This window comes from Dasypus novemcinctus, chromosome 11, assembly GCF_030445035.2.
Source record: "Dasypus novemcinctus isolate mDasNov1 chromosome 11, mDasNov1.1.hap2, whole genome shotgun sequence".
NCBI classification, from domain to species: Eukaryota; Metazoa; Chordata; class Mammalia; order Cingulata; family Dasypodidae; genus Dasypus; species Dasypus novemcinctus.
In genome coordinates, this window is record NC_080683.1 from 4,809,224 (window position 1) to 4,837,088 (window position 27,865).

General features: G+C 46.8%; 1 protein-coding gene and 1 pseudogene across 2 annotated transcripts; both read left to right on the forward strand.

The window, feature by feature from the left end:
* Positions 1–284: 284 nt before the first annotated feature.
* On the forward strand, positions 285–7,995 carry LOC101415573 (HLA class II histocompatibility antigen, DP beta 1 chain). Of its 2 annotated transcripts, none has more exons than XM_004479805.2 (6): positions 285–467; positions 3,814–4,077; positions 6,146–6,427; positions 6,944–7,054; positions 7,425–7,448; positions 7,832–7,995. In XM_004479805.2, the coding sequence occupies exons 1-5, from the start codon at positions 371–373 to the stop codon at positions 7,442–7,444; spliced, it is 774 nt and encodes a 257-aa protein (XP_004479862.1). In that variant the 5' UTR covers positions 285–370; the 3' UTR covers positions 7,445–7,448; positions 7,832–7,995. The 2 variants fall into 2 exon arrangements, with proteins under 2 accessions (XP_004479862.1, XP_012375611.1); XM_012520157.2 differs by having other exon boundaries at positions 6,224–6,427.
* A 10,924-nt stretch (positions 7,996–18,919) lies between these two features.
* LOC101415145 (HLA class II histocompatibility antigen, DP beta 1 chain-like) lies at positions 18,920–26,235 on the forward strand (annotated as a pseudogene).
* The last annotated feature ends 1,630 nt before the right edge of the window (positions 26,236–27,865 follow it).

Genomic DNA, 27,865 nt, shown 5'->3' on the forward strand with positions numbered 1-27,865 from the left:
TTTAAGCAGGCGACAGGTTGAGAGGAGGGAATGTAAATCCTGAGATGGGCCACACAGAATATGTGAGATGGCTTCAGTGCAAAGTCAACGCACGATTGCCCCAAACCTCCTGCTTTATCTGATAACTCAAAACGAGCATCACTGTCCTCACCTATCAATTCCCAGACCGTTCACACTAAGCTTCTGCCCAGTGAGTGATGACTCACATCAAGCTCAGTGTTCATTGGTTCCTTCCTCAGAATCTGTCCAATCCCAGGGGGCATAGGAGATTATTTTGGTCCATGGTCTCTGACATGTCAGAGGGGAGCCCCATTTGGTGAGGCCTCTGACTGCAGCTCCCTCTTCCTCTCCATCCGTTCCCACCTCCACGATGGTCCTGCAGGTCCCTGAAGGCCCCTGGACGGCAGCTCTGACAGTGACGCTGATGGTGCTGAGCAGTCCCCTGGTCCAGGGCAGGACCACCCCAGGTAGGTGCAGAGCCGCCGCTCCTGCAGGGCCCGCCTGGAGCAGGGAAGAATCCCGGGCCTTTCCTTAAGGGTCCTGACCCCGAGACGGCCGTGGGCCCTGCCACAGCCAGGGACGTCCCCCCAGTAGAGGATCGGGCTCACCCCACGTGGAGGTCCAGCGGGTCTATCCCCCCCAGGAGCACGATGAGCAGGGAAGAGGACGTGCGGCCCAGGGGGCGGCCTGCGGGTCCGAGGTGGAAAGTGGGGCCTGGAGGCCGGGAGAGCTTCAGGGGAAAGACCTCCAGGGAGAGGCCAGGAGGTCAGCCTCCTGGGCAGAGCCAGAGGGCACTCCCGGAGGACGCCCTGTGCTGGGGGCCGGGCTCTCAGACACCCTGCCCACCCAGAGCTCAGGGAGGGTGCCTTCCCTCCTCCAGGGAGAGCAGGGGCTGCACCCCTCAGACAGCGAGGGAGCTGGAGCAGAGCCCTTAGCAGGCCAAGGAGGAGGAGAGGACGGGAGGAGGGGGCAGACTTCTTGCTCGTGCTGCCCCCCTGTGGCCAGGTCAGGCTCGTGGCCCCTGGTGCTGTGTCTGCCTCTCCAGGGCTTCCTAACTTCCTGTCCACAGTGACACCCAACACCAGGAGCGGCAGGGCTGAAAAGGAGTTTCTAGATCATTCTCTAGCTTCCATCTTTCCTCTCCTAGAGCCTTCCTCCGTGAGCCTCATCCTCACATCTCTCTAGAATATACTGTCTTCATTTATTTTGTCATTTTTATCCCCCAAATAAAGTCACTGGGAAAAGGAGAGGTGGGAAGATACAAAGACTCAACAAAAGCTTTCAACCATGAGGATCCTGTCCACATGGCAAGTCCACTTGGGACTTGCCACGAGTCCATGGGCTGAACTGGTCCCTCTCTCCTAGGTGTTTCTTTAGAATTTTGCACATTCTTAAAACATCATCCATTGGAAAACGGAAGGAAATACAATGAGCAGTGCCATATACAATGCTACATGTTTTATGCATGTTTACTTTTTAATTTTCACAGCTTTCTTCAAGGTAAACAGTTTATTACTACCTTACATTTCAAGAAACAGAGACTTGCCCAAGATCACCTCATTAGTAAGACTTTGAGCTGGGATTTGAGCCATACCTGTAGCATGTTCTTTTTCTCACACCATACCGGCCCCATTATATTGTAATTATTTTTAAAGTACTTTCTTCTGGATAAGAGAGTTGCTACAAGGATTCAAAAAACAGCATAAATTTTCTCATACACACACAAAATGATGGATTTAAACTGCCCAAGGAGCCTATTCATCACTTTTGTTCTTTCCAAGGAAAATTTCATTAGGGGGTAAAAAAGTAAAAGTTCCACAAAAAAAGTTTCAAAATTAGTTTTCTTTACTGACAGAAATGTTTCTCATTGCAAATGCAAATGGGGAATCAAGGACTCACCTATTAACTTATAGGAAGCACATTCAGAGCTGGGCAGGTGGGTGGGGAGGGGTAGGTGGTTGCAGAGGCAGAAAGATCCCACTCTGAAGAGGACTGGGGGCTCGGGGGGCTGGAGGGCGAGACACCAGGAGGGGAGTCGGGTCAGGATATCTGAACCAAGAACCGGGATCTTGCCCTAGCATTGTGAAGCCGTGTCTGGTGGGCTGAGGCAGCCGCCCCCTTCTCCTCTGTCCTCTGACACCAGCTGCACAGCTCCTGGTGAGCAGTGAGGTAACACAGGACCCCCAGAAGCACTTATCCTGGCCACACCACAGAGATGGAGGCAGCGGCTAGTCCACCCCTTCTGTCTACCTGTTGCTCCTGGAGACTCCAGACCTAATTTCTTCTGTCCTCAGGACGGGTCCCCATATTTAGGGCTGTGGATTTATCAGGTTTGGCCTCAACCTTACCCATTTCCTCTTATTTTATCCTCCCGACAAGGTGAAAAACAGGTGAGGAAACAATTTAAAAATACTTTTGTAGCCCTACCACACTTGTACATTAAAGGAGGTCTTGGAAGTTGTGTGATGAATTGATCTGGAATTTAAATTGGTGGTAATCTGTTTTAATGTAGTAATGGAGCTTGCAATCAAAACACATGTGCACATTAAATAAACTTTTTAGAGTGGCATCTTATATTTCAGGCAAGTAGTTATTTTTAACTGTTTCTTCATTTCACCAATACACAAATATTTATTGAGCAATATGTTAGCTGCTGGATATACAAAGATTAAGATAGTAGTTAACATGAGAAGTGAACGTGCAGAAGATGCAACAGCTATGACAAACTTTCTCACCACCTTAGTTTCCCCAGGGTGACCAATTTCAGACAAGTTACAAAGGCCCTGAGAAGGAAGCAAACTGGAATGTGCTGGATCATGCCTGTTCTGTGCACACTTGCACCTGCCAGAACACTGCTGCTGGCCCCCTAGAAGGCCTGCTGCATTTCTGTTAGAAATTACATCCTCCATGACTTAGAGCCATGGCTTCCACCCAAGGTCCTGGATGTGGCAGTAACCGTCATCGATCAAGGCTCTTTCCATACATTTTAAGGTCAGGTCTCCCTACAGCCACACTTCACAGTGGGAGGATATGTTACCATTGAGACGAGGAATCTCTCTCACACCATGCTTAAGATAGTTATTTCTAGATTTCTAGCACACACACAACCAGGAGAAAGCTGAGGTAATACGAGGTGCAGTAATAGCATGTAAGAGAGAGCCCCTCACAAGAAATAAGGCAGGGCTTCCTGGAGGAGGTGACATTGGATCCAAGATGGTCACCAGGTGAGCGTCAGGAAGGGGTTAGGTAGAGCTGCGCACTCTCCTTTCCCAGGCCCGTCCTCCACGGGGGCCTTTCCCCACTGCCGCCACCGCCCCAGGGGGGCTCCTCCCCTCCCATGACCCAGAGGGGAATCCCCTCCTCCCAAGCCCTCCTCTCCCTCCAGCTGCCCCAGAACCGATGACTTCCCTCAGCATGGCCCCACCCTCTGAAGATCACTGCATCCCCCTTACTGCTGAGGGACATTTTTTAAAAACTTCTATTCCCTTTTAGACTTCGGCTTTCCCCTGGGCAGGCCTTTCTATTACTTAATGCTGGGAAGGACTTCAGAAATAATTTCCTTAAAACTTCTCATTTTATAGATGGGACACCTGAGGCCTAGAAGAGATCCCCTAACCTAAGATCCCCGAACGCTCTACTAGGAAAAATAGCGCTTAAAAAATATCCATCTGTGAGGCGGGGAGGTTTGGGGAGGTACTTAGAAACTGGTACGTGGTAAGGAATATACATACACATCTCTCAAGGAACAGCCCGGCGCTCGCTGACCTCCAGGCACCGCAGCGCCCTCCCCCTCGCCCCTTCCGCTCCCCACAGAGAATTACTTGCACCAGATCCGACAGGACTGCTTCGCGCTTAACGGGACGCAGCGCCTCCTGTACAGACACATCTACAACCGGGAGGAGATCGTGCGCTTCGACAGCGACGTGGGGGAGCACGTGGCCGTGACGGAGCTGGGGCGGCCGGACGCCGAGCTGTGGAACAGCCAGGAGGACTTCATGGAGCAGATGCGGGCGGCCGTGGACACGGTGTGCAGACACAACTACGAGCTGGACGAGGGCTTCACCCTGAAGCGCCGAGGTGAGGGCTGCGGGCGGGACCCCCAAGGGGCAGGAGGCTGGAGGGAACACGGGGCGACCAGACAGGATGGTTCTGGAGGCAGGAGGAGGACTTTGAAGGGGAAGGGAGCAGGTCCAGGGGGAGAGGACGTGAGCTGGACCGAGGAGGAGGGGCAGGAGGCGGCAGGAGACACGTGGTCACCTTAGCAGGCCCGACGGCCGCGTGGACCTGGTGCCTCAAGTGGGGTGTGAACGGGGAAACACCTGTGGGCGGTGGGTTCACTTTGGGCCCTGCTGGGTTTGAGATGCTTGAGGGACACCCAGGGGAACTGTTTGGGGACAGTGGTAGTAAGGGGTCTGGAGCTGGGAAGAAGGAGCTGGGCTGGGTGAGATTGTGCAGAGGGGAACCAGGGGAAGAGACGAGGGCGGAGGCCTGGCTCCCAGGGACGTTGGTGATGGTGGCAGCTGGGACACGTTTGGCACAATGCCAAGTATCAGAGGGAGCCCGAGTGTGGGCATCTTCAGTCTGTGCTTTCCCCGACCCAGCCCAGCGAAAAAATAAATGGTTTACAAAAATGTAAAAGGTTCCCGTATACCCCCAAAATAAATAAAGAAATAAAACCAACGGAGGGGAGAAATAAATCTTTTTTTAAAAAAGGATTTATCTCTTCAATGCTCTATCCTCACGAAAAAGGTGCAAAATTAGATTTAAAAATTCTGGAAAGTAAAATAAACTTAGACATTTGCATTCAATTCACCATCAATCTAATGACAACTTCTAGGTCTTTAATAACTTTGTTCTTTCCTCTACTTTCTTTCTGAGACGGATGCAAGATACTATATATCCTGCCATAACTGTCTGAATGAACTGGGACAGAGTGTAAAACTACATGTAAACTATAATCCATGCTTTGTAGCAATGCTCCAAAGAGGACTCATCAAGTGCAATGTCTGTACCACACTAATGAAAGAAGTTGTCAATGTGGGAGGAGTGGGGGGTGCGGGGATTGGGGTATATAGGAACCTCTTATATTTTTGTAAACCATTTTTTTTTAAGATTTATTTTTTATTTTTCCACCCCCCCCCCCACTTTGTTCCCCCCATTGTCTGCTCTCTGTGTCCATTTGCTGTATGTTCTTCTGTGTCTGCTTGTATTCTCATAGGAGGTTCTAGGAACAGATCCTGGGACCTTCCAGAGTGGGAGAGAGGCAATTACTCTCTTGTGCCACCTCAGTTCCCTCTTATATTTTTTAATGTAATATTTTGTGTGATCCATGTATCTTTAAAACTAATAATAATAAATAAATAAAAATGTGAAAATGAAAAAAAGGCTTATACTTAAAATTTCTGCTAAATTTCCACCAAGAACTCTGTCTTTATCACTCTTGCATTCTTCTCAAACTTTATTATGTAATTGAAGATGTATTTGTACCTTTTCAGTACCAATCTTATCTGCTAACTTAATTGGGCCATATGTTTTTTAATTGAATTTTTTAAGATGCATAGATCACAAAAAAATGTTACATTAAAAATTATGAGGTTCCCACATACCCCATACCCCACCCCACTCCACTCCCCCCACATCGACAACCTCCCTCATCATTGTGGCACATTCATCACACTTGGTGAACACATTTTATAGTACTGCTGCACCACATGGATCATAGTTTACATTGTAGTTTACACTCTCCTCCAGTACATTCAGTGGGTTATGGCAGGATATATTATGTCTAGCATCTGTCCCTGCAATATCATTTAGGACAACACCAAGTCCTGAAAATGCCTCCACATCTCTTCTTCCCTCTCCCTGTCCTCAGCAACTACCATGGCCACTTTCTCCACATCAGTGCTACAGTTTCTTCCATTACTAGTTACAATAGTTCTATAGTAGAATATCAGTAAGTCCACTCTAATCCATATTTTATTCTTCCATCCTGTGGACCCTGGGATGGTGATTTGCAGGTGACGATGGTCAACCACCACACCAGGGAACCATGTATGTTTTAAACATCTAGAAACCTGTTCCAGAATCCAGAGGTCTAGGAAACAATCATCTCAAATGCCATGACCTTTTCTCTCCCTGCTCCTAGTCCAGCCGAAAGTGCACGTCGCCCCCTCCAGGAAGGGGTCCCTGCAGCACCACAACCTGCTCACCTGCCACGTGACAGATTTCTACCCAGGCAGCCTTGACGTCCAGTGGTTCCGGAATGGACAGGAGGAAACAGCTGGGGTCGTGTCCACCGGCCTGATCCGAAATGGAGACTGGACCTTCCAGATGCTGGTGATGCTGGAAATGACCCCCCAGCAGGGAGACGTCTACACCTGCCATGTGCAGCACCCCAGCCTGGACACGCCTGTCAGCGTGGAGTGGAGTGAGTCAGCCCTGCCGCCCCAGGGGCCCCACGTTCTGAGGAGGAGAGGACACTCTGACCATGGTCCCCTCATCCTCTCTTATGTCTACATGCTGAGTCCTGTCCACCCCCTCTTCCTCCTACACATGCCCCTGGCAACGGTGTTGAGCAGGGGCCAGTGGACATTGTCCATCCCTGGCCGAGGGGATCTGAGCACTCACAGGTCTCTGCCCTTGTCAGAAAATCTAGGGCACTGAGACTCCTTCTAGAATGGACACATGGGAAGAGCTCTCTTCCTCCAGTCTTGTAGACTGCCTGGAGTATTTTGAGAGGCAGCCACCTGAGTCAGTATCTGTCCCCTTGATAAGTCAATACCATAAACTCAGAACTTGGGTTCCTTTAAAAATGTACTCTGTGTCCAAAGTGTACCCCTCTCAGTGCCCTTCTTCCAGCAGTCCACACCAGGCTCCAGGTTTGGCCAGGTCTTGAGGGTGTGGGCAGGTGGGGGTGAGACTGACCCGGGGTCTGTTCTTCCAGAGGCACAGTCTGACTCTGCCCAAAGTAAGATGCTGACTGGGGTCGGGGGCTTTGTGCTGGGGCTCGTCACCCTTGGAGTGGGCGTCTTCATGCATAAGAGGAGCAAGAAAGGTACGAGGCCCTGGGAGGGGCTGAGACTTGCCTTTCCCCTGCCCCCCTCTCCCGTCTGTGATTAGTGTCTGAGCTGGAAAAGCAACTGCAGAGTTCTAGAGACCACAGAAATCAGATTGTCAAGAGCTAAAGTGGCTTGTAGGGAGCAAGGAATCCCCAGGCTGGGATCTTCTCCCACCTGTGCATGAGCTGTCCTATCACTCAGGTTCATGCCAGGGTTCTGTTCCTGATGGGCCTGTCTACAACCAGCCTCTGCCTTAATTCCCAAAGGCGAGATCAAGGCAATGCTGAATGGGGTGGGAATGTTTATCTAAGGCATCTAACGTGTTCATCGTGACTGAACATATCTCCTTCCCTCTTTTCATTTTAGTTCAACGAGGACCCTTATAAACAGGTAATATTCTTGCCTCATTCTCCTTGAGTGGGTGGGCTGTAGACAGATGTCACTCCTTTCTTTGCCTTGTGACTCTGAGGCACCTACTGGGAAGAGAGTCTTGTGAACCTTAATTTCTCTTCCAACTTCATCCTTAGGGTGAGTGCAAGGAAAGAGCAATCCTTGGCATCTTCTATGAAGGAAGCCAAAAATAATGGTTTTGTTTTTTTTTTTTTTAAATCAAGGCAAGACAGTCTCTCACCATAAATTTTCTCTCCTGGGACATAGAGAAAGAGATCTTAACAAATCTGGGATAATATTCCCCACCCGCCCCAAGATCCGGCTCTGACCTGAAAGACTCTATGTGCTTTGGAACAAGTATCTCTCTGTTTCTTTATTCCCAGAAGTCTTGAGTCAGACCCTCAGCTTCCCAAGAGGATGTCACTGCCAAATAACTGCTCTGAAACCAGTTTCTGAAGTTCTGCTCTTGGATTCAATGCCCAGCTTCTCTCAAGAAGGTGCTAACCAAGTTCCCTTCTTCTTAGCTCCATAAATAATCAAAATCCAACATGATGGTCTGTTTTCTTTTAAGACTATGTACCAAGGCATCTATGCCATTGCTTTATACTCAAGGGTTTTGTTAAACAACAGAGTTTATGAGAAGCTTATTGTTGTTTATACCTAGATAAGGAGAAGCTCAAAAATAGGGATATCCTAACTATTGGTTAAGCTGGCCAGTTGGAAGTAGACCTCCTCCACATGTGCTGATTTCATTGGGTTGCCCCATATTTATGTTTGGCGCTTTCATCCCTGTAGGTTTGGGACCATTATTCTTAGTTATTCATGGATAAATAGACCCTGAATTGTTGGATTACATGACCCATTTCACTTGCAATGGTTCAGTATATAATTAATTGAGAGCATGATATACTGCTTTCACAGCAATCAAATCAGCATTCAAAATTAGAAATATAACATAATAAACTTTAAACCCATTCTTTGTCTACCATGAAAAATAGATCATGACAAAACATGGCTTAGTCTTTTTAATGCATCAAATTATAGAGGATACAGGCTTATTCTCTAAATCTATTCATCGGAGGTCTGAGTAGACCTCTTTTCCTAGTAATTCACACAGTGGGAAATGCATCCCCAATGTTCAAAGCAAAGGATATAGCCCACTTTTTCAAACACCAGCTTGCTTTCACAATCCAAAATAATGATGGAGTTTGTGTTTCATATTAATTTATCTTTCAGATCAAGATAGGAGTCACATTTAGAGTTAGCATTCCTCTTTGAATAGAGTATAGAGTATTATCTCCTAACTCATATATTGATCACTCAGAAGTCTCTGGCACACTGAGTTGGTGGCTTTTGTCACCCTGGCTTCTCATAAGCAGCACCTGAGCCTTGAGTGTCCTGGGCACCTGCCACTGCTCAGCTCCCATGAGCTGCTGAGTTCCTCTCTCCCTTTTCTCCTCTCAAAGCCTGTCCTCCATCTGTGGACCAGCTGTCCATTTCAGTTAGAACTTGGGGGTTGAATGTGCAGAATTGTGCATCACTGACACAGGTGTATCACTAGACTTGGCAGAAGGGGTGGACTTAGAAAGTGAGGGTGACTGGAACAGAAGCCACAAAAATGGAGAAACAGCCATGTCCTCATAATCTGGAGAGTGCACAACACACAATGGCTCATTCTATCCTCATAACCCAGGGAAGAGGGCAGAGTTTTATTTTCTTTTTAAGAATGTGGAAACAGGGAGGCATAACTGGTTCAAACGATAGGGCTTCTGTGTACCATATGGGAGGACCCAGGTTCATTCCCTGGGGCCTCCTGGTGAAAAAGAAGAAGAGAAAGCATGCCTGTGTGGCAAGCCAGTGCCCGCCTGAGTGCCTACATGGTGAGCCAGAGCCCACGCGAGTGTCTGCGAGGTGAGCCAGTGCCCCATGCAGTGAGTCACACAGCAAGATGATGACACATCAAAGGAGAGACAAGGGGAGAGTCAAGGTGAAGTGCAGCAGAAACCAGGAACTGAGGTGGTGCAATTGACAGGGAACCCCTCTCCCTATCAGAGGTCTCCAGGATCAAATCCCGGTGAACCCTAGAGGAGAAAAAATGAGAACACAGCAAAAACAGAAGGGTGGGAGGAGGGGAAGGGGGGGATAAATAAATAAATCTTTTTTTAACAATGTGAAAACAGACTTGTGAGGTCACACAGCTAAAACATGGGAAAGCCACAAATTAAATTGACCTACAGCTGATTCCAAAACCTATACTCTTTCCATGAGTCAATCTGAGAAAATTCATAGGAAGGTACAAATTATCCAGATGAGACACTAGTTAGTCCTGATCAACATTGTTTTCTCTAAAACCATACATGAAAATGCTTGCATCTTGTTTTGTGTGGTAATTTCAACTGCCCCTCATGAGGTGATTAGTACAGAAAAGAACAAGTAACTGAGTATCCTTTATCTCTTCCCTGTTCCCTTGAGAAAGCGATTCAGTGGAACATTAGTATGACAAGGAACAGCCATGCAGAGAGGGAGAGGACACATGGGCCCTTGGAACATCTTAAAATCTCCATCAATGTTAAATCCCCAGACTCAGAGAAGACATCTCTCCCCCAGAACCTCCAAGAACTGAGTATTCCAAACCACAGCCAACCACAGCCTTCTCCAACCAGCCTTCTCCCTCTTCATCTGTTAAAGGCTAGGGAGGTTCTCAGGGCAGAGTGAACATTCTCTGATCCATCTCTCCCAGTGGGCTTAGAACCTCCACTACCCGTGCCCACATTACAGGGCTGGGGCATACACTTCAGGGAAACTAAGAGTATAAGGAGACGCGGCATGGGACATGGAGTTGCAGAATGAGGGCATCAGACACGTCTAGCTCTGACATACACAGGTATTTATTAGTCTCCAGGATTTCACAGGAAGGAGGCACTTATAGGGAGAGTTCCAAAAGGACACCAAGGCATGGAGACTTGCCATTGTGGGGTTGCCTGATTACCTTTTAAAAAAATTCAACATATATTGGGTACTTTCTGTGCATCAGGCCTTTGGCAAGGTGTGAAATGTGGTAGGATCCTAAAGACAGGTAGGAATTGAAGAGGTTGTTGGGGACTTAGTCATGGGCCTTTGCGACGGCTTGCTCGGTCAGTAGAGGTGGGGTCTGGCTGCGGACGAGGGGTCGGTCCAGCTTTGGACGAGGGGTCGGTCCCGCTTGGGACAAGGGGTCGGTCCCACTTGGGACAAGGGGTCGGTCCGGCAGCAGACGAGGGGTCGGTCTCACAGGGGTTGTGCGGTTCGGCTGACAGGGTCGCCCGGCGAAGCCGGCGACGAAGGGGTCGCCCGGAGAAGCAGGCGATGAACTGGGGACAAGGGAGGCCAGGCCCTTGTCGGGGGCTCTCAGGACTGGAGGGCGCATGGCAGAAGAACTACTGCGGAGACAAGGTAAACACGTAAGTCCACTTTATTGAGGGAGAGGCAACAGTTTTATAGGGGCTGGGGAAGGCTGATTGGTCGAATCCACGCCCTGTTCTGATTGGTTGCCGGAGAAAGGTCAGTGGGAGGTACTGGATGGGGGAGGGGTGGTGATTAGGGATTGGCTGTCGCTGTTGCTGGGGGAAGTGGCAGGGTTTAGTGATTGGTGGCTGCTGTTGCTGGGGTAGAGGGCAGACTTGAGTTTCCCGCCCACGCCTGGCTGTTGCTGCTGTCGGGGGAGGGGAAAGGGCAGACTGGAGTTTCCCGCCCACGCCTGGCTGTTGCTGCTGTCGGGGGAGGGGAAAAGGGCAGAGTGGATTTTTCCGCCCTGCGCCTGCGCAGGGAGAAAGAAGAAGAAGGGTGCCGCCCCACAAGTCATCGTGTGGCGCCATCCGGGAGGAGGGGCAGCCGCGGAAGCATGGCTGCCGAGAAGGGGAGACCCGAGGGCACTCTGCGCCCATGCCGAGTTCCCTTCAGGGGTGGCGGTGGGCCCGACCAACCACCCTATTATGGGGGCAGCGGAATTAGGCCTACCGCGGCCGCTCCCCCGCCAGGCCAGCAAACCACACTTCAGCCCGAGGGGTGACCGCAGGCCTTAAAGAACATAGAGATTCAAAGGAAAGCTGGGGCTTGAGCTTTGAAGTAGACCTGAAGCCAGGCTCTCTCCTATGTCCTCTTCTGCAACAGAAGGGTCATGACCTGCAGGAGGATGACCACAGTAAATTTAAGATTCCAGTTTTAGCATTGGGTCCCCTGGGCTTTGTACCTGCTCCCTCACGTTTTGTTCCTTGTAGTCAAATGGAAGAAGGTGGTATTCCCAGCAGATGTTGTTGCCCCCCAATAAAGGAGGTGAGTAGTGAAGGAATACCCTGTGAGATGCCATGTCACCTTCTCCCCTGCTCCACTTGTCTTCATGCTCTGAGCCTCGGCAAAGTAAGGCCAACAACGGAATTATGAAAGTTGAAGGAGGTAGAGTTTGGCACACTTCATGAAATTGCTGTTTACATGGGCTCCATTAAACTTTTAATTCCAGGCCCAAGTCATACTTATACTTGGCACTTGGTGAACACTAACACTTAACTATTTCCTCTCTTGGCTTCTGTTAAAACACATTCTCTGAATTCTCCGGTCCCTCTGCTTCTTCAAAGTCCCTTTGAGCACGTTTCTGTCTGTACGTTTTTTATAGTAAGAATAGTATCAGCTCTGCTGATGTAACAACCACAAAATTTGGATTTTGTTTGTGCTACATGGGGGAGCTCTGCTCATCATAGCCACTCAGGAAACCATCTGATGAAAATATCATCTCAACTTTCACTCCCATAATTTCCCCCACTGAGTGAGTGGAGGCCAGTGAATTGTACACTGGATTTTAGTGATCCCCCTGGAAATAACACATGTGAATTCCCACATCTCATTGACTAGAGCAAATCACACAGCTGCAGCTGACAAGAAATGAGGTTCACTCCTTGGATATGCAAAGTATTAATAATTATATATCACATAACTAATAAAATACTCAGACGAGACATTTTTGAGCACCTACTATGTGCCAGAGCTATGCTACGCTTTATAGATATAAGGAGCTTCTAGCTCCTGAAAATTTTATAACCAACTACTGTACTAAAGAGGATTTCTTGGGTGCTGGAAATATTCTATTTTTAAACTAGATCATAATTCTTTAGGCACTTGTATTTTATAACTCATTGATTTATTATTCTTTCATACATTTTTATATGTGGCCTATTTCACAATAAAGGGGTTTTCAAAGACAGGTAAAGGAGAATATTGGTAATTAGAAGTAGAAAGCAGGGAAACGGACTTTGGCCCAGTGGTTAGGGCATCCGTCTACCATATGGGAGGTCCGCGGTTCAAACCCCGGGCCTCCTTGACCCGTGTGGAGCTGGCCATGCGCAGCGCTGAAGCGCGCAAGGAGTGCCGTGCTGTGCCACGCAAGGGTGTCCCCCGCATGGGGGAGCCCCACGCGCAAGGAGTGCGCCCGTGAGGAAAGCCGCCCAGCGTGAAAAGAAAGAGCAGCCTGCCCAGGAATGGCGCCGCCCACACTTCCCATGCCGCTGACAACAACAGAAGCGGACAAAGAAACAAGACGCAGCAAATAGACACCAAGAACAGATAACCAGGGGAGGGGGGGGGAATTAAATAAATAAATAAATCTTTAAAAAAAAAAAAAAAGTAGAAAGCAAGAAAAAAATGATCAGGCAGAAATAATGGGTTTTAAGATATGAAGAACATATAGATGAGATAACTATAGGACTTTTGCACTTGAAGAATAATTAATAACCAAGATGAGACTGAGGGACACTCCTAAGGGTGGTTTGAAAGATTAAAGGAAAGATAGAAGAAAAACTAAGAAATATGATGGGTAGAAATAGAAATCCTGATGTCCTGATGATTAGACACCAGGAAAGTGGAGAAAATAGCAGAAGGGGATGAGATGTCTGAAAATTTTTGAATGACTTGATAAAATCTATAAATTTCAATGAAAATATAAATTTCAAGACTATAAGATGGACTAAGAGGGGATCTCTTTTCACAAGACTTGCATGCTACTTTATTGGAATTGTAGTTGGTGCTGGGTTTAAGATATATGTAGGGGATTTGAATCTCTGGACTGATAATATGACACCCAGGCCCAGAGCCTCAACAGACTTCAGCTCCTACACTTTGATTTATTGGACTTACTCCACTCAGCTAACATGGAGTTGAAGAAGGTCAACCACCACAACATGGAGCCTAGAGTGTCTACAACTGGAAGCAGGAGGAGTGCATCCAGTACCCATGTGGAATCTAAGCCCTCACTTGACATAGGTGTGCAATGGACACAACCAATCCAATGTCCACAGAGAAAATGTGGAATGGGTGTGGGAACGGTAGCCATGGTGGCTGCTGGGTGTGGGGAACGGGAGGAAGAGAGGAGATGTGGAGGCGTTTTCGGGACGTGGAGTTGTCCTGGATAGTGCTTCACGGACAATTACGGGACATTATAGATCCCCCCAGGGCCCACTGGATGGAACGTGAGAGAGTCTGGGCTATGATGTGGACCATTGACTATGGGGTGCAGTGATGCTCAGAGATGAACTTACCAGGTGCAATGGATGTGTCATGATGATGGGAGAGAGTGTTGCTGTGGGGGGAGTGGGGGGCGGGGGCGGTGGGGTTGAATGGGACCTCATATTTTTTTTAATGTAATTAAAAAAAAAGTAATAAATAAATAATTTTTTAAAAAAGACTATAAGAAAAATAGGAAATTAAAATAGACAAACATGTGTGAAAGACAATAAATGGTAAACAAAGAAGATCCAGCACATTTCCCCTACCCTTAGGCAAATAACCCCCGGCTCACTACAGCCAACTGAGGAGGGAAAAGAGGACCTCCCCACTGGGAGGAGGAGGGATCTGGGGATGGGAAGGTGGAAGGTAATTTCTCTTCAGCGAGTTGGGTCAGCTGAGCCTGCTTTGAATCTTAGTTGCAGCCAGCCCAGCAAGTGGAGGTTGAAAGAGACCCATCCGTGGGGGAGGCAAATGGCAAATAGGTGTAGGGGCAGCACTCAGAAAACTCAGAGAGAGAGAAATGTAAGAGGGAGAGGAGTTAGCACCTGTGGAATAGAAAACACCCCAGCCAGGGCTGAGGAGTTCCCAGGGAGAGGAGAGGGGGATTGGATTAGGCAGACTGTCACGCTTGCCCACCCCAGGATGAGAGAGGAATTAGGTCAGTGAGGGGGTGGATTGACAGCCCTGGAGAGAAGGAAGCCAGGAGAGGGAGGGCAAACTGTTAGAAGCCAACACACCTGAGGGGATAGAAGACGGGGAGAGGCAGATAAGCTTTCAGAAACCTACCTAAACCATGGACTGGTTGTGGCTCAGTGGATGAATGTCTCCCTCACATATTCTAGATCCTTGGTTCAATTCCCAGTACCCACTAAGAGACAGGATCCAGAGAGTGATCCAGTGGATCGTCAGGCAGCCAGCTGGCACCTTGTGCAGGAACATATAGACTGGGTTTTTCCTAAGTTTTTTGATGTGTTACTTTGTATTTATTTTTTCAAAATTTTTATTCTTTATTTTATTCTCTAATGCTGTGCACCTTATCTATGGAGGACAGGCTTCAGGGTGATTAATTGATGGGTACTGGCAGCCTGAGACAGTTCCTAGTGTCTGAAGTGTTTTTGCTAGGTTGTTTTTATGTTTGTTTGTTTGTTGTTTTTTGGGGGGGTCTTAAAAAAATTTCTCTGTCTTTGTATCCTCTTCTTTTTTGACCTTAAATTCTTTATTTTCTTTTTTCCCCATTTTCCCCTCTTCCATTGCTTTTCTTTCTTTTTGCCTTCTCTTGTTTGGTCTTCATTTTTTTCCTCTCCTTTCATCTTTCTGGTTTTTTATTTTATTCTAATTTTTTTCTTCTTTCATTTTTTATTCCATCTTTTAAAATTCTTATTCCTTTTTATATTTTATGACTTTTCAGTCTTTTTCCTTATTTTTCCAATCTCTTTCATGGTTCCTTTACTATCTTTTTAAAAATTATTACTACTATCATTCTTTTTCTCATCTATCTTTCCTTTTCTATGGTCTTAATTTTTTTTTCAGGAAAAAAAAAACAACTACAACAACAAGGAGCTAGAATAAGTGGAACCAAGTGTCAAAGAGGAAACTTAACAAATAAATAAAACAAAATAAAACCCTAGAGGGTTAAGAAAAGCTAACTATCTGAATAAGTCCATCAAAATAAGCAGATGCCTAGGTACCAGGGGAAAAAATTACAAGCAATACTGAGAAACAGGAAGACATGGCCCCATCTAATGAAAAAATAAAAACACAAAAATATGAGGAGATGCAGAATGTGGAACAGGTAATCAAGGATGTCCAAACAAATATCATGAATGAATTTAATGAAGTAAAGGGCAATAAAGGATATTAAGAAGATGCTGGGGAACATACAGAAGAAATTGTAAACATACATAAAAAGGTAACAGATCTGATGGTGATGAATGGAACAATGCAAGAAATTAAAAATATGGTGGAAGCACATAACAGAAGATTTGAACAGTAGAGGAAAGAATTAGTGACATCAAAGATAGTACATCTGAAATCCCACAGATAGAACAGATGGATAAAAAGATTCAAAAATATTCAGCTAGGACTCAGAGAATTGAATGACAATACATCCAGAGGGAGAAAAGAAGGGGAAAGGGGCAGAAGGGCTGTTGGAGGATGTAGTTGCTGAAAATGTCTCAATTCTTTTGAGGACATAGATATACTTGTCCAGGAACTGCAGCACATTCCAAACACTATAAAGTATAACAGGCCTACCCTGAGACATATATTTATCAAATTTTCAGATGTTCAAGACAGAGACAGGAAAGCAGCAATAGAAGAGAGAGTCATCATGTACAAGAGAAGCTCAATAAGATTAAATGCTGATTTCTCATCTGAAACAATGGAAGTGAGAAGGCAAAGGTATAATATTGTTAAATTGCTAAAAGAAAAAGATTGCCAGCCACAAATTCTCTATCCAGCAAAGCTAGCATTTAAAAATGAGGGAGAGTTCAAAATATTCACAGATAAACAGAAATCAAGAGAGTTTGTCAACCAGAAACCTGCCCTTCAAGAAATACTAAAGGGGGAAGCAGACTTGACCCAATGGATAGGGCATCCACCTACCACATGGGAGGTCTGTGGTTCAAACCCTGGGCCTCTTTGACCCGTGTGGAGCTGGCCCATGTGCAGCGCTGATGCACCAAGGAGTGCCCTGCCATGCAGGGGTGTCCCCCACATAAGGGAGCCCCATGTGCAAGGAGTGTGCCCCATAAGGAGAGCTGTCCAGTGCAAAAGAAATTGCAGCCTGCCCAAGAATGGCACTGCACACACAGAGAGCTGACACAACAAGATAATGCAACAAAAAGAAACACAGATTCCTGGTGCCTCTGATAAGGATAGAAGCAGTCACAGAAGAACACACAGTGAATGGACACAGAGAGCAGACAACTGGGGGGGGAGGGGAAAGAAATAAATGAAAAAATAAAATCTTTTTAAAAAAGTGTTTATGGGGCATTGTCATGGTGGATGGAGATTCATACAATAACATAAAGAATATCAAATTCCCATCCTGGGGAGTTCTGCCACATTTTCTAATGGGACAGCAAGATTCCCCTGAGTATGGACCATTTACAGGCCCTTGATATTGATGACTATACCTATTAATCTTTATTTTGAAACCAAAACTTAGCCCAATATTATAGAGTGCCACATTGTTGCTCAAATGTGGCCTCTCTCTAAGACAAACTAAGCATATAAATGTGTGACCTTCCCCCCCCAGTGTGGGACATGAATCCCAGGGATAAACCTCCCTGACTCCAAGGGTTTACTATCATGTACCAACTAGCAAGAAGACTTTGATCCAAAGGGGAAAAAGATAAAGACAAATGAGTTTATATGTCTAAGAGACTTCAAAGTGAGTCAGGAGGTCATTCCAAAGGTTACACTTATCTACATCTCAGGATTTCATTGACTACCAAAGTAAATATTGCCTCCAATAGTGGGACTTTTGCAGGCTCTGGAGACATCCAGTCACTATTGGCAAGGCAGATAGCATAAGAGTTTGGTACCCTGCCAGTGGGCCCTACTTGGAATTTATGCTCAGGACTGGTCAAATTGGGTAGATATGTGTCGTATGATCCAGCATTTCTGCTTCTGTATAATACCCTGTACTAGCGAGCCAAAGGGGTGTTGGTGCAAAATACCAGAAATCAGTTGGGTTTTATAAAGGGTATTTATTTGGGTAGAAGCTTACAGTTATCAGGGCATAACTCACCAAAGCTTATTGCCATGTGTTGGAGCAAAATGGCTGCCAGTGTCTGCCAGGGTTCAGGTTTCCTCTTCCTCTTAAGGGTCTGTTGTCCCAGCTTCTTCCAATATCAGCTTTAGGCTGGGATAACAGCATCTCTCCCCAGGAAGATCTATGTTAATAGTTGATGTGACTTTGACCTTATCATTATGAGATTTTGTGGTCCAACAAGAGTCATGTTTAAAAGTTTGTAAAACAGGGAGTAATGTTCTCAGAAAATGTGTACACTCTTCACTACAAACACATCAAAATCAGATTTTTTGAAGGAGCTGGATTTTTAACTAGCTTTTCATTTTCTTTCCAATTTACTGGTGATATATATTCCCTATGGACTTTACTTTTCCAAAGTATTTTCAGATATATTCATCCCATTTAACTTTAGAGAGTTACTGTAAGGTCAAGTTTTATTACCCCCATGTTGAAGATTAAGAAATTGAAGTCTAGGAAAGTAAGTAATCTCCTTAAAGTTGTCATACATACTTGGTAGAAGAGTTGGTCTGGGCTTACTCTCAGTTGCAAGGTCCTGCACTGGTCCTACTGCCCCTGATGAGGGTACTATGTGGGGCCCTCAGTCCCCTGCATACCTCTGGACCATCCAGCCTCTGGAAGAAGAACATGGATGGGAGCTAATACAACATGTCCCCTTGAGCAAAGCAAGGCACACAGCCTCCAGGACTCATTTTGAGCTTGGAGATGGAAAGTCTCATCTTGCTAAAAACCATGCCCCAAAATGGCTTTTCACACACTGCATTGCACTTGCTCATCCCATGCCTTGTTTTGTGGGTTTTGACAGGTCCAGGTTGAGAGGAGGGAATGAAATTCCCAGAGATGGGCTACACAATATGTGAGATGGCTTCAGTGCAAAGACAACACATGATTGCCCCAAACCTCCTGCTTTATCTGATTACTCAAAACAAGCATCACTGTCCTCCATCTATCAACTGTCAGACCATTCACACTAAGCTTCTGCTCAGTGAGCAATGAGTCATATCGAGCTCAGTGTTCACTGGTTCCTTCCTCAGAATCTGTCCAATCCCAGGGGACACAGGAGATTATTTTGGTCCATGGTCTCTGACATGTCAGAGGGGAGCCCCATTTGATGAGTGCTCTGACTGCAGCTCCCTCCTCCCCTCCATCCGTTCCCACCTCCACGATGGTCCTGCAGGTCCCTGAAGGCCCCTGGACGGCGGCTCTGACAGTGACACTGATGGTGCTGAGCAGTCCCCTGGTCCAGGGCAGGACCACCCCAGGTAGGTGCAGAGCCGCCGCTCCTGCAGGGCCCGCCTGGAGCAGGGAAGAATCCCGGGCCTTTCCTTAAGGGTCCTGACCCCGAGACGGCCGTGGGGCCCTGCCACAGCCCAGGGACGTCCCCCCAGCAGAGGATTGGGCACCCGCGTGGAGGCCCAGTGGGTCTATCCCCGCCAGGAGCACGATGAGCAGGGAAGAGGATGTGCGGCCCAGGGGGTGGCCTGCATGTCCAAGGTGGAAAGTGGGGCCTGGAGGCTGGGAGAGCTTCAGGGGAAAGACCTCCAGGGAGAGGCCAGGGGGTCAGCCTCCTGGGCAGAGCCAGAGGAGACTCCAGGAGGACGCCCTGCACTGGGGGCTGGGCTCTCAGACACCCTGCAGACCCAGTGCTCAGGGAGGGCGCCTTCCCTCCTCTAGGGAGAGCAGGGGCTGCACTACTCAGACAGCGAGGGAGCCAGAGCAGAGCCCTTAGAAGGCCAGGGAGGAGGAGAGGAGGGGGCAGACTTCTTGCTCGTGCTGCCCCCCTGTGGCCAATTCAGGCTTGTGGCTCCTGGTGCTGCTTCTGCCTATCCAGGGCTTCCTAACTTCCTGTCCACAGTGACACTCAATACCAGGAGGGGCAGGGCTGACTAGCAGTTTCTAGATGGTTCTCTAGCTTCCACTTTCCTCTCCTAGAGACTTCCTCCGTGAGCTCCCTCTTCACATCTCCCTAGAATATACTGCATTTATTTTCTAGGTGAGAAGATATAAAGAATCAACAAAAGCTTTCAACCATGAGGATCTTGTTCACACTGTAAGTTCACTTAGGACTTTCCATGAGTCCATGGGCTGAACTGCTCCCTCTCTCCTCTTGTTGTAGAATTTGAGAGAGATTCAATTATTTGTGTATAGAGAGGCCAGGACTCAGGAATGATTTTGAGAAGGAAAAATGGTTTATTGATGGCCGACCAGACTTGGGAGCTTTCTGTTTCAATCCTGAACCCCGAACAAGACTTTCAAGTTCCTTTTATACAGAGAAGAAAGGTTAAATGGTCCCTTTGCTTCAGTTCTCAATAAGCTTGAATTAGCATATATATCTTCCACATCTTAGCATGGACTTTTTAGCATGGACTTCATACATTCTAGATAAGCTTTTAGTATATTTGGTTTGCATTTCCCCCAAATACTTTGTTAAACTGTTTCCTGGGACTGGAGTCATTGCCATGGTCACCCAGGGCAGGACTGCAGCCTCTTATCATCCCATACCCACAAGTCACAGATAGTTTAGGTTATCTCTGAAGAGACAAAGAGCCTCCCACCCATAGCCCACATCACTCTGTGTTTCTTTAGAATTTTGCATATTATGAAAACATCATCTTTTGGAAAATGGAAGGGAATAACATATATTGAGCAGTGCCAGATACAATGCTACATGTTTTATGCATGTTAACTTCCTTAATTTTCACAGCAGCTCTTCAAGGTAAACAGTATTAATACTATTTTACATTTCAAGAAACAGAGACTTGCCCAAGATGACCTAGCAAGTAAGACTTTGAGCTGGGACTTGAACCACACCTGTAACATGTTCTTTTTCTCACACCATGTTGTCTCCATTATGTTGTAATTATTTTTAAAATATTTTCTTCTGGATAAGAGAGTTGCTGCAAGGATTCAAAAAACAGTATAAATTTTCTCGTATGCACATGAAATGATGGTTTTTAAACTGCCCAAGGAGCCTACTCATCATTTATATCTTCTTTCCAAGGGAAAGTTCATTCCAGGGGAAAAAAGTAAAAGTTTCACAAAAAATTTTCCTGATTGATAAATGGGAATGGGGAATCAAGGTCTCACCTATTAAGTTCCAGGAAGCACATTCAGAGCTGGGCAGGTGGGTGGGGAGGGGTAGGTGGTTGTAGAGGCAGAAAGATCCCACTCTGAAGAGGGCTGAGGGTTCGGGGGGCTGGAGGGTGAGACACCAGGAGGGGAGTTGGGTCAGGATATCTGAACCAAGAACCAGCATCTTGCCCTAGCGTTGTGAAGTCATGTCTGGTGTTCTGAGGCAGCTGCCCTCTTCTCCTCTGTCCTCTCCCACCAGTTGCACAGCTCTGGTGAGCAGTGAGGTAGGACAGGACCCCCAGAAGCACTTATCCTGGCCACACCACAGTGATGGAGGTAGCAGCCAGTCCACCCCTTCTGTCTACCTGTTGCTCCTGGAGACTCCAGGCCTAATTTCTTTTGTCCTCAGGATGGGTCCCCATATTTAGGGCTAGCACTAGCAGCAGAGCTGCATTAGGAGCTATGGACCTGTCATGTTTGGCCTCAGCCTTTCACATTTCCTCTTATTTTGTCTCTTGACAAGGTGAAAATCAGGTGAGCAAATAATTTAAAATTACATTTGCGGCCCTACCACACTTGTGTATTAAAGGAGGTCTTGGAAGTTGTGTGATGAATTGATCTGGAATTTAAATTGGTGATAATCTGTTTTAATGTAGTAATGAAGCTTGCAGTTAAAACACATACACATATTTAACAAACTTTTTAGAGTTCCATCTTCTATTTCAGGCAAGTAGTTATTTTTAACGGTTTCTTCATTCATTTCACCAATACACAAATATTTACTGGGCAATATGTTAGCTCCTGGATATACGAAGACAAGACAGTAGTTAACATGAGATGTTAAAGTGTAGAGGATGAAAGAGATATGACAAACTATTCCAGCACCTTAGTTTCCCTAAGGTGACCAAAATCAGAGAAGTCACAAAGGTATTGAGAAAGGAGCAAACCCGAATGTGCTGGATCATGCCTATTTTATGCACACTTGCACTTACTGGAACACTGCTGGTGGCTGCCTAGAAGGCCTGCTGCATTTCTGTTAGAAATTACATCCTCCATGACTTAGAGCCATGGCTTCCACCCAAGGTCCTGGATGTGGCAGTAACCGTCATCGATCAAGGCTCTTTCCATACATTTTAAGGTCAGGTCTCCACACAGCCACACTTCACAGTGGGAGGATATGTTACCATTGAGACGAGGAATCTCTCTCACACCATGCTTAAGATAGTTATTTCTAGATTTCTAGCACACACACAACCAGGAGAAAGCTGAGGTAATACGAGGTGCAGTAATAGCATGTAAGAGAGAGCCCCTCACAAGAAATAAGGCAGGGCTTCCTGGAGGAGGTGACATTGGATCCAAGATGGTCACCAGGTGAGCGTCAGGAAGGGGTTAGGTAGAGCTGCGCACTCTCCTTTCCCAGGCCCGTCCTCCACCGGGGCCTTTCCCCACTGCCGCCACCGCCCCAGGGGGGCTCCTCCCCTCCCATGACCCAGAGGGGAATCCCCTCCTCCCAAGCCCTCCTCTCCCTCCAGCTGCCCCAGAACTGATGACTTCCCTCAGCATGGCCCCACTCTCTGAAGATTACTGCATCCCCCTTACTGCTGAGGGACATTTTTTAAAAACTTCTATTCCCTTTTAGACTTCGGCTTTCCCCTGGGCAGGCCTTTCTATTACTTAATGCTGGGAAGGACTTCAGAAATAATTTCCTTAAAACTTCTCATTTTATAGATGGGACACCTGAGGCCTAGAAGAGATCCCCTAACCTAAGATCCCCGAACGCTCTACTAGGAAAAATAGCGCTTAAAAAATATCCATCCGTGAGGCGGGGAGGTTTGGGGAGGTACTTAGAAACTGGTACGTGGTAAGGCATGCGCACATCACGCAAAACCTGAGCCACGGCGCATGCGCGCTGAGCACGCGTGCCACCACGTGATGGGGACTCCCGGCGAGAACGTGGAGCGCGGTGCATGCCGGGTGGGGTGACTCAGCGTCCCGCTTACCCTAGAGAATAACGTGCTCCAGGGAAGGCAGGACTGCTTCGCGCTTAACGGGACGCAGCGCTTCGGGGAGAGACACATCTACAGCTGGGAGGAGCTCGTGCCTTCGACAGCGACGTGGCGGCGTTCTTGGCCGTGAAGGAGCTGGGGCGGGACGATGAGCACTGGAACAGCCAGAAGGACGTCCTGGAGGATGAACGGTCTGCGGTGGACACGGTGTGCAGACACAACCACAAGCTGAACGAGGGCTTCACCCTGAAGCGCCGAGGTGAGGGCTGTGGCAGGGACCCCAGGGGGCGGACGTGGGATAGAGCAGGGGCGAATGGACGTGATGGGCCTTGGGGGGTCTCAGGAGGAGGACTTTGAAGGGGGAGGGAGCAGGTCTAGGGGGAGAGGACGTGAGCTGGACCGAGGAGGAGGGGCAGGAGATGGGTCAGGAGATACGTGGTCACCTTAGCAGGCCCGACGGCCGCGTGGACCTGGTGCCTCAAGTGGGGTGTGAACGGGGAAACACCTGTGGGCGGTGGGTTCACTTTGGGCCCTGCTGGGTTTGAGATGCTTGAGGGACACCCAGGGGAACTGTTTGGGGACAGTGGTAGTAAGGGGTCTGGAGCTGGGAAGAAGGAGCTGGGAAGAAGGAGCCGGGCTGGGTGAGATTGTGCGGAGGGGATCCAGGAGAAGAGACGAGGGCAGAGGACTGGCTCCCAGAGACACTTGTGATGGTGGCAGCTCGGACACGTTTGGGCACAATGCCAAGTATCAGAGGGAGCCCAAGTGTGGGCATCTTCAGTCTGTGCTTTCCCCGACCCAGCCCACCTCAGGGTATTCTGTTCTCTGAGAAAGAAAGTAGAAGGAAAGAACTGAGTTATTAAAGACCTAGGTCTGATGACCTAAAATGACCCCTGAATGGGCTCTTCTCCAGGAGCAGGTACATCTCCTCTGCCATCTGGAAGAGAGAAAGGTACTGGTCACTGCACTGGGTGTGGAAAGTCACAGGAAGTGGGCAGCAGCATGGATACCCACCCAGGAGTAAGAGAGCAGATGGACAGGAGAGGAGGGAACACCAAGTAGAGACAGGAACTCACAAAACCATAGCTGCAGAAGAGGAACTTGGTAAAGGATGGAATTCCTACCAATCAAGAATGTGGGGGGCTCCAAAGATTGGATTTGAGAATATTATTATAAGTATAAATTTTGGGTTTTGGAGGGGAGGTCAGAAGATACACAAGTTATTAGAAGAATAAGTAATAACAGACTTCATTTTATTTTTTTTGAAAAAAGTTATTAGATTGATAGAGAAGAGGAACACCATTGTCTGAGTATATCTTTAAAGAATTTTTTAGCTAATTTTGCACCCTTTTCATGAGGATAGAGCATTGAAGAGATAGATACTTTCACAACTAGTTGAACAATCTTTGCCCAAAAAAGTATTAAAGGCTTATACTTAAAATTACTGCTAAATTTCCACTAAGAGTGCTGCCTTTATCTCTCTTACATCATTCTCAATCTTTATTATGTAATTGAAGATGTATTTGTATCTTTTCAGTACCACCCTTATTCACTAACTTAATTGGGCCATGTATGTTTTATACATCTAGAAACCTGTTCCAGAATCCAGAGGTCTAGGAAACAATCATCACAAATGCCATGACCTTTTTTCTCCCTGCTCCTAGTCCAGCCGAAAGTGCACGTCGCCCCCTCCAAGAAGGGGTCCCTGCAGCACCACAACCTGCTTGTCTGCCACGTGACAGATTTCTACCCAGGCAGCCTTGAAGTCCAGTGGTTCCGGAATGGACAGGAGGAAGCAGCTGGGGTCGTGTCCACCGGCCTGATCCATAATGGAGACTGGCCCTTCCAGATGCTGCTGATGCTGGAAATGACGCCCCAGCAGGGAGATGTCTACACCTGCCATGTGCAGCACCCAAGCCTGTCAGTGTGGAGTGGAGTGAGAGTCAGCCCTGCCGCCCCAGGAGACCCACGTTCTGAGGAGGAGAGGACACTCTGACTGTCGTCCCCTTGTCCTCTTTTACGTCTACATGCTGGGTCCTGTCCACCCCGTCTTCCTCCTACACACGCCCCTGGCCATGGTGCTGAGCAGGGGCCGGTGGACACTTACTTGCTCATCCCTGGCTGAGGGGATCTGAGCACTCACGGGTCTCTGCCCTTGTCAGAAAATCTAGGACACTGAGACATCTTCCAGAATGGCCACACATGGGAAAAACTCTCTTCCTCCAGTCTTGTAACATCCCAGGAGTATTTTGAGAGGCAGCCACCTGAGTCAGTATCTGTCCCCTTGTTAAGTCAAACCTTAAGCTCTAGAACTTGGGGTCCTTTTAAAATGTACCCCTTGCCAAAATGTACCCCTCTCACTGCTCTCCTTCCAGCAGTCCACACCAGGCTCCAGGTCTTGGACAGGTCCTGAGGGTGTGGGGAGGTGGGGTGAGACTGACCCCGGGGTCTGTTCTTCCAGAGGCACATTCTGACTGCCCAAAGCAAGATGCTGACTGGGGTCGGGGGCTTTGTGCTGGGGCTCGTCACCCTTGGAGTGGGCGTCTTCATGCATAAGAGGAGCAAGAAAGGTACGAGCTGTCCTGTCACTCAGGTTCATGCCGGGGTTCTGTTCCTGATGGGCCCATCTACAGCCAGCCTCTGCCTTAATTCACAAAGGCAAGATCAAGGCAGTGCTGCATGGGGTGGGAACGTCTATCTAAAGCATCAAAGGTGTTCAAAATGGTTGAACATATCTCCTTCCCTCTTTTCATTTTAGTTCCACAAGGACCCCTATAAACAGGTAATATTCCTGCCTCATTTTCCTTGAGTGGGTGGGCTGCAGACAGATTTCACTCCTTCCTTGCATTGTGAATAAGGCATCTACTGGGAAAAGTCTTGGAACCTGAACTTCTCTTCCAACCCCAGACCTTGGGTGAATGTAAGGACAGAGCAATCCTTGCTCCATTTATGAAGGTAGCCAAGGAAAAACTGCTTTTTTATCAGGCCAAGACAGGCTCTCACCACAAACATTTTCTCGTGGGACTTAGAGGAAGGAATACCAACAAACTGGGATAACATTTTCCTTTTCCCCACAGCGATCTTCATCTGACCTGAACGACTGTAGGGTCCTTGAAAGAGGCATTTCTCTGTTTCTTAATGTCTCAGAAGGCTTGAGTCCGACTCTCACCTTCCCAGGGGGGGGAGTTACTGCCGAGTAACTGCTCTGAAGCCAGTTTCCATAATTCTGCTCTTTGATTCAATGCTCACCTACTCACACAAAGAAGCCAACTGAGTTCTTAGCTCCATAAACAAGCAAAATCCATCATGATTGTCTTTTTTCTTTTGAGAATATGTACCAAGGTATCTCTGCCATTGCTTTTTGATTGAGGTTTTTGGTAAACAGTAGGAATTAATGAAGAAACTCATTGTTGTTTATACCTAGATAAGAAAAAAACTAAAAAAAATAGGGATATCCTACTTATTGGATAAGCTGGCCAATTGAAAGGATCCACCTCTGTATTTGCTGAGTTCATTGGGCTTTGGGACCTTCGTTGCTGTAGATCTGGGACCATTATTTTTAGTTATTCGTGGATGAGCAGACCCTGAATTCTGGGATTATTGACCCATTTCACTTGCACTGATTCAGCATATACTTAATTGAAAACATACTCCTTTCCCAGGAAACAAATTTAATCAGAATTAAAAACTAGAAGTACAACATTATAAACTTTAAACCCTTTCTTTTCCTACCATTATAAATAGATCTTGACCAAAAATGGCTTAGGCTTTTCCTTTTCATTTAAAAAATTTAATGGAGTGTATCACTCATATATAAGCATACATAAACAAAAGTGTATGCTAAAAGTTGTGAACTTACAAAACAAACATGCATAACATCATACACGGCTCTCATACCTCCCGCCACCACCTTGCATTGTTGTGAAACATTTTTAACAAATGATGAAATCCCTTAGTTTTTTATGTAACATTTTATATAATCTAAGAATTTTTAAAAATAAATCTAATTATATATATATATGTTTGTATGTATAAAAGAGAACTGCAAGTGTTAGGATGTGGAGATATAGAAACATTTGTTCACTGTTGGTGGGTGTATTAGTCAGCCAAAGGGGTGCTGACACAAAATACCAGAAATTGGTTGGTTTTTATAAAAGATATTTATTTGGGGTAGAACTTACAGATACCAAGCCATAAGCATAAGTTACTTCCCTCACCAAAATCTATTTTCATGTGTTGAAACAAGATGGCTGCCGACATCTATGAGGGTTCAGGCTTCCTGGGTTCCTCCCAGGGTCTTCTCTCTGGGTTTGGGGTTCCTCTCTTACCAGGGCTTTCTTCTTCCTGAGCTCAGGGTTCCTTTCTTCCTGGGGCTTGCTTCCTGTGAGCTTACTTTCCAGGGTCCCAGCTTAAGGCTTCAGCATCAAAAATCCCTCCAACTCTGTCCTTTGCCGTGCTTTTATCTGTGAGAGCCCACCCACCCAGGGGTGGCGACTCAATGCCCTAATGACATGGCCCAATCAAAGCCCTAATCATGCCCAGGTACAGAGCAGATTACAAACATAATCCAATATCTATTGAGATTCATAACCATAGCAAACTACTACACAGTGTTAGGAGCAATGCTTCAATGTTTGTTCATCAATTGTAACAAAAGTGCCACATTAATGAAAGATGTTGTTAATGGGGGAAAGGGCAGGAGGGGGAGGAGGGGGAATATATGTGAATCCCCTGTATTTTTTATGTAACTTTTATGTAATCTAAAACTAGTTTAGAAGTAAAGAAAAATAAGTAAATAATCATCCAACAAAGGAAAGTCCAGGACCAGATGGCTTCACAGGTGACTTCTTCCAAGCAGCTTGAGAAAAATTAACACCAATGCTGTTTAAACTCTTCCAAAAAAAAAATGGAAGAGAAAGAAAATACCCTAATACCAAAACAAGATGAAGATAATACCAAAAAAAAAAAAAAAAATTACAGACCAATCTCTCTAATGAACATACATGCAAAAATTCTTCAACAAAATAGTTGCA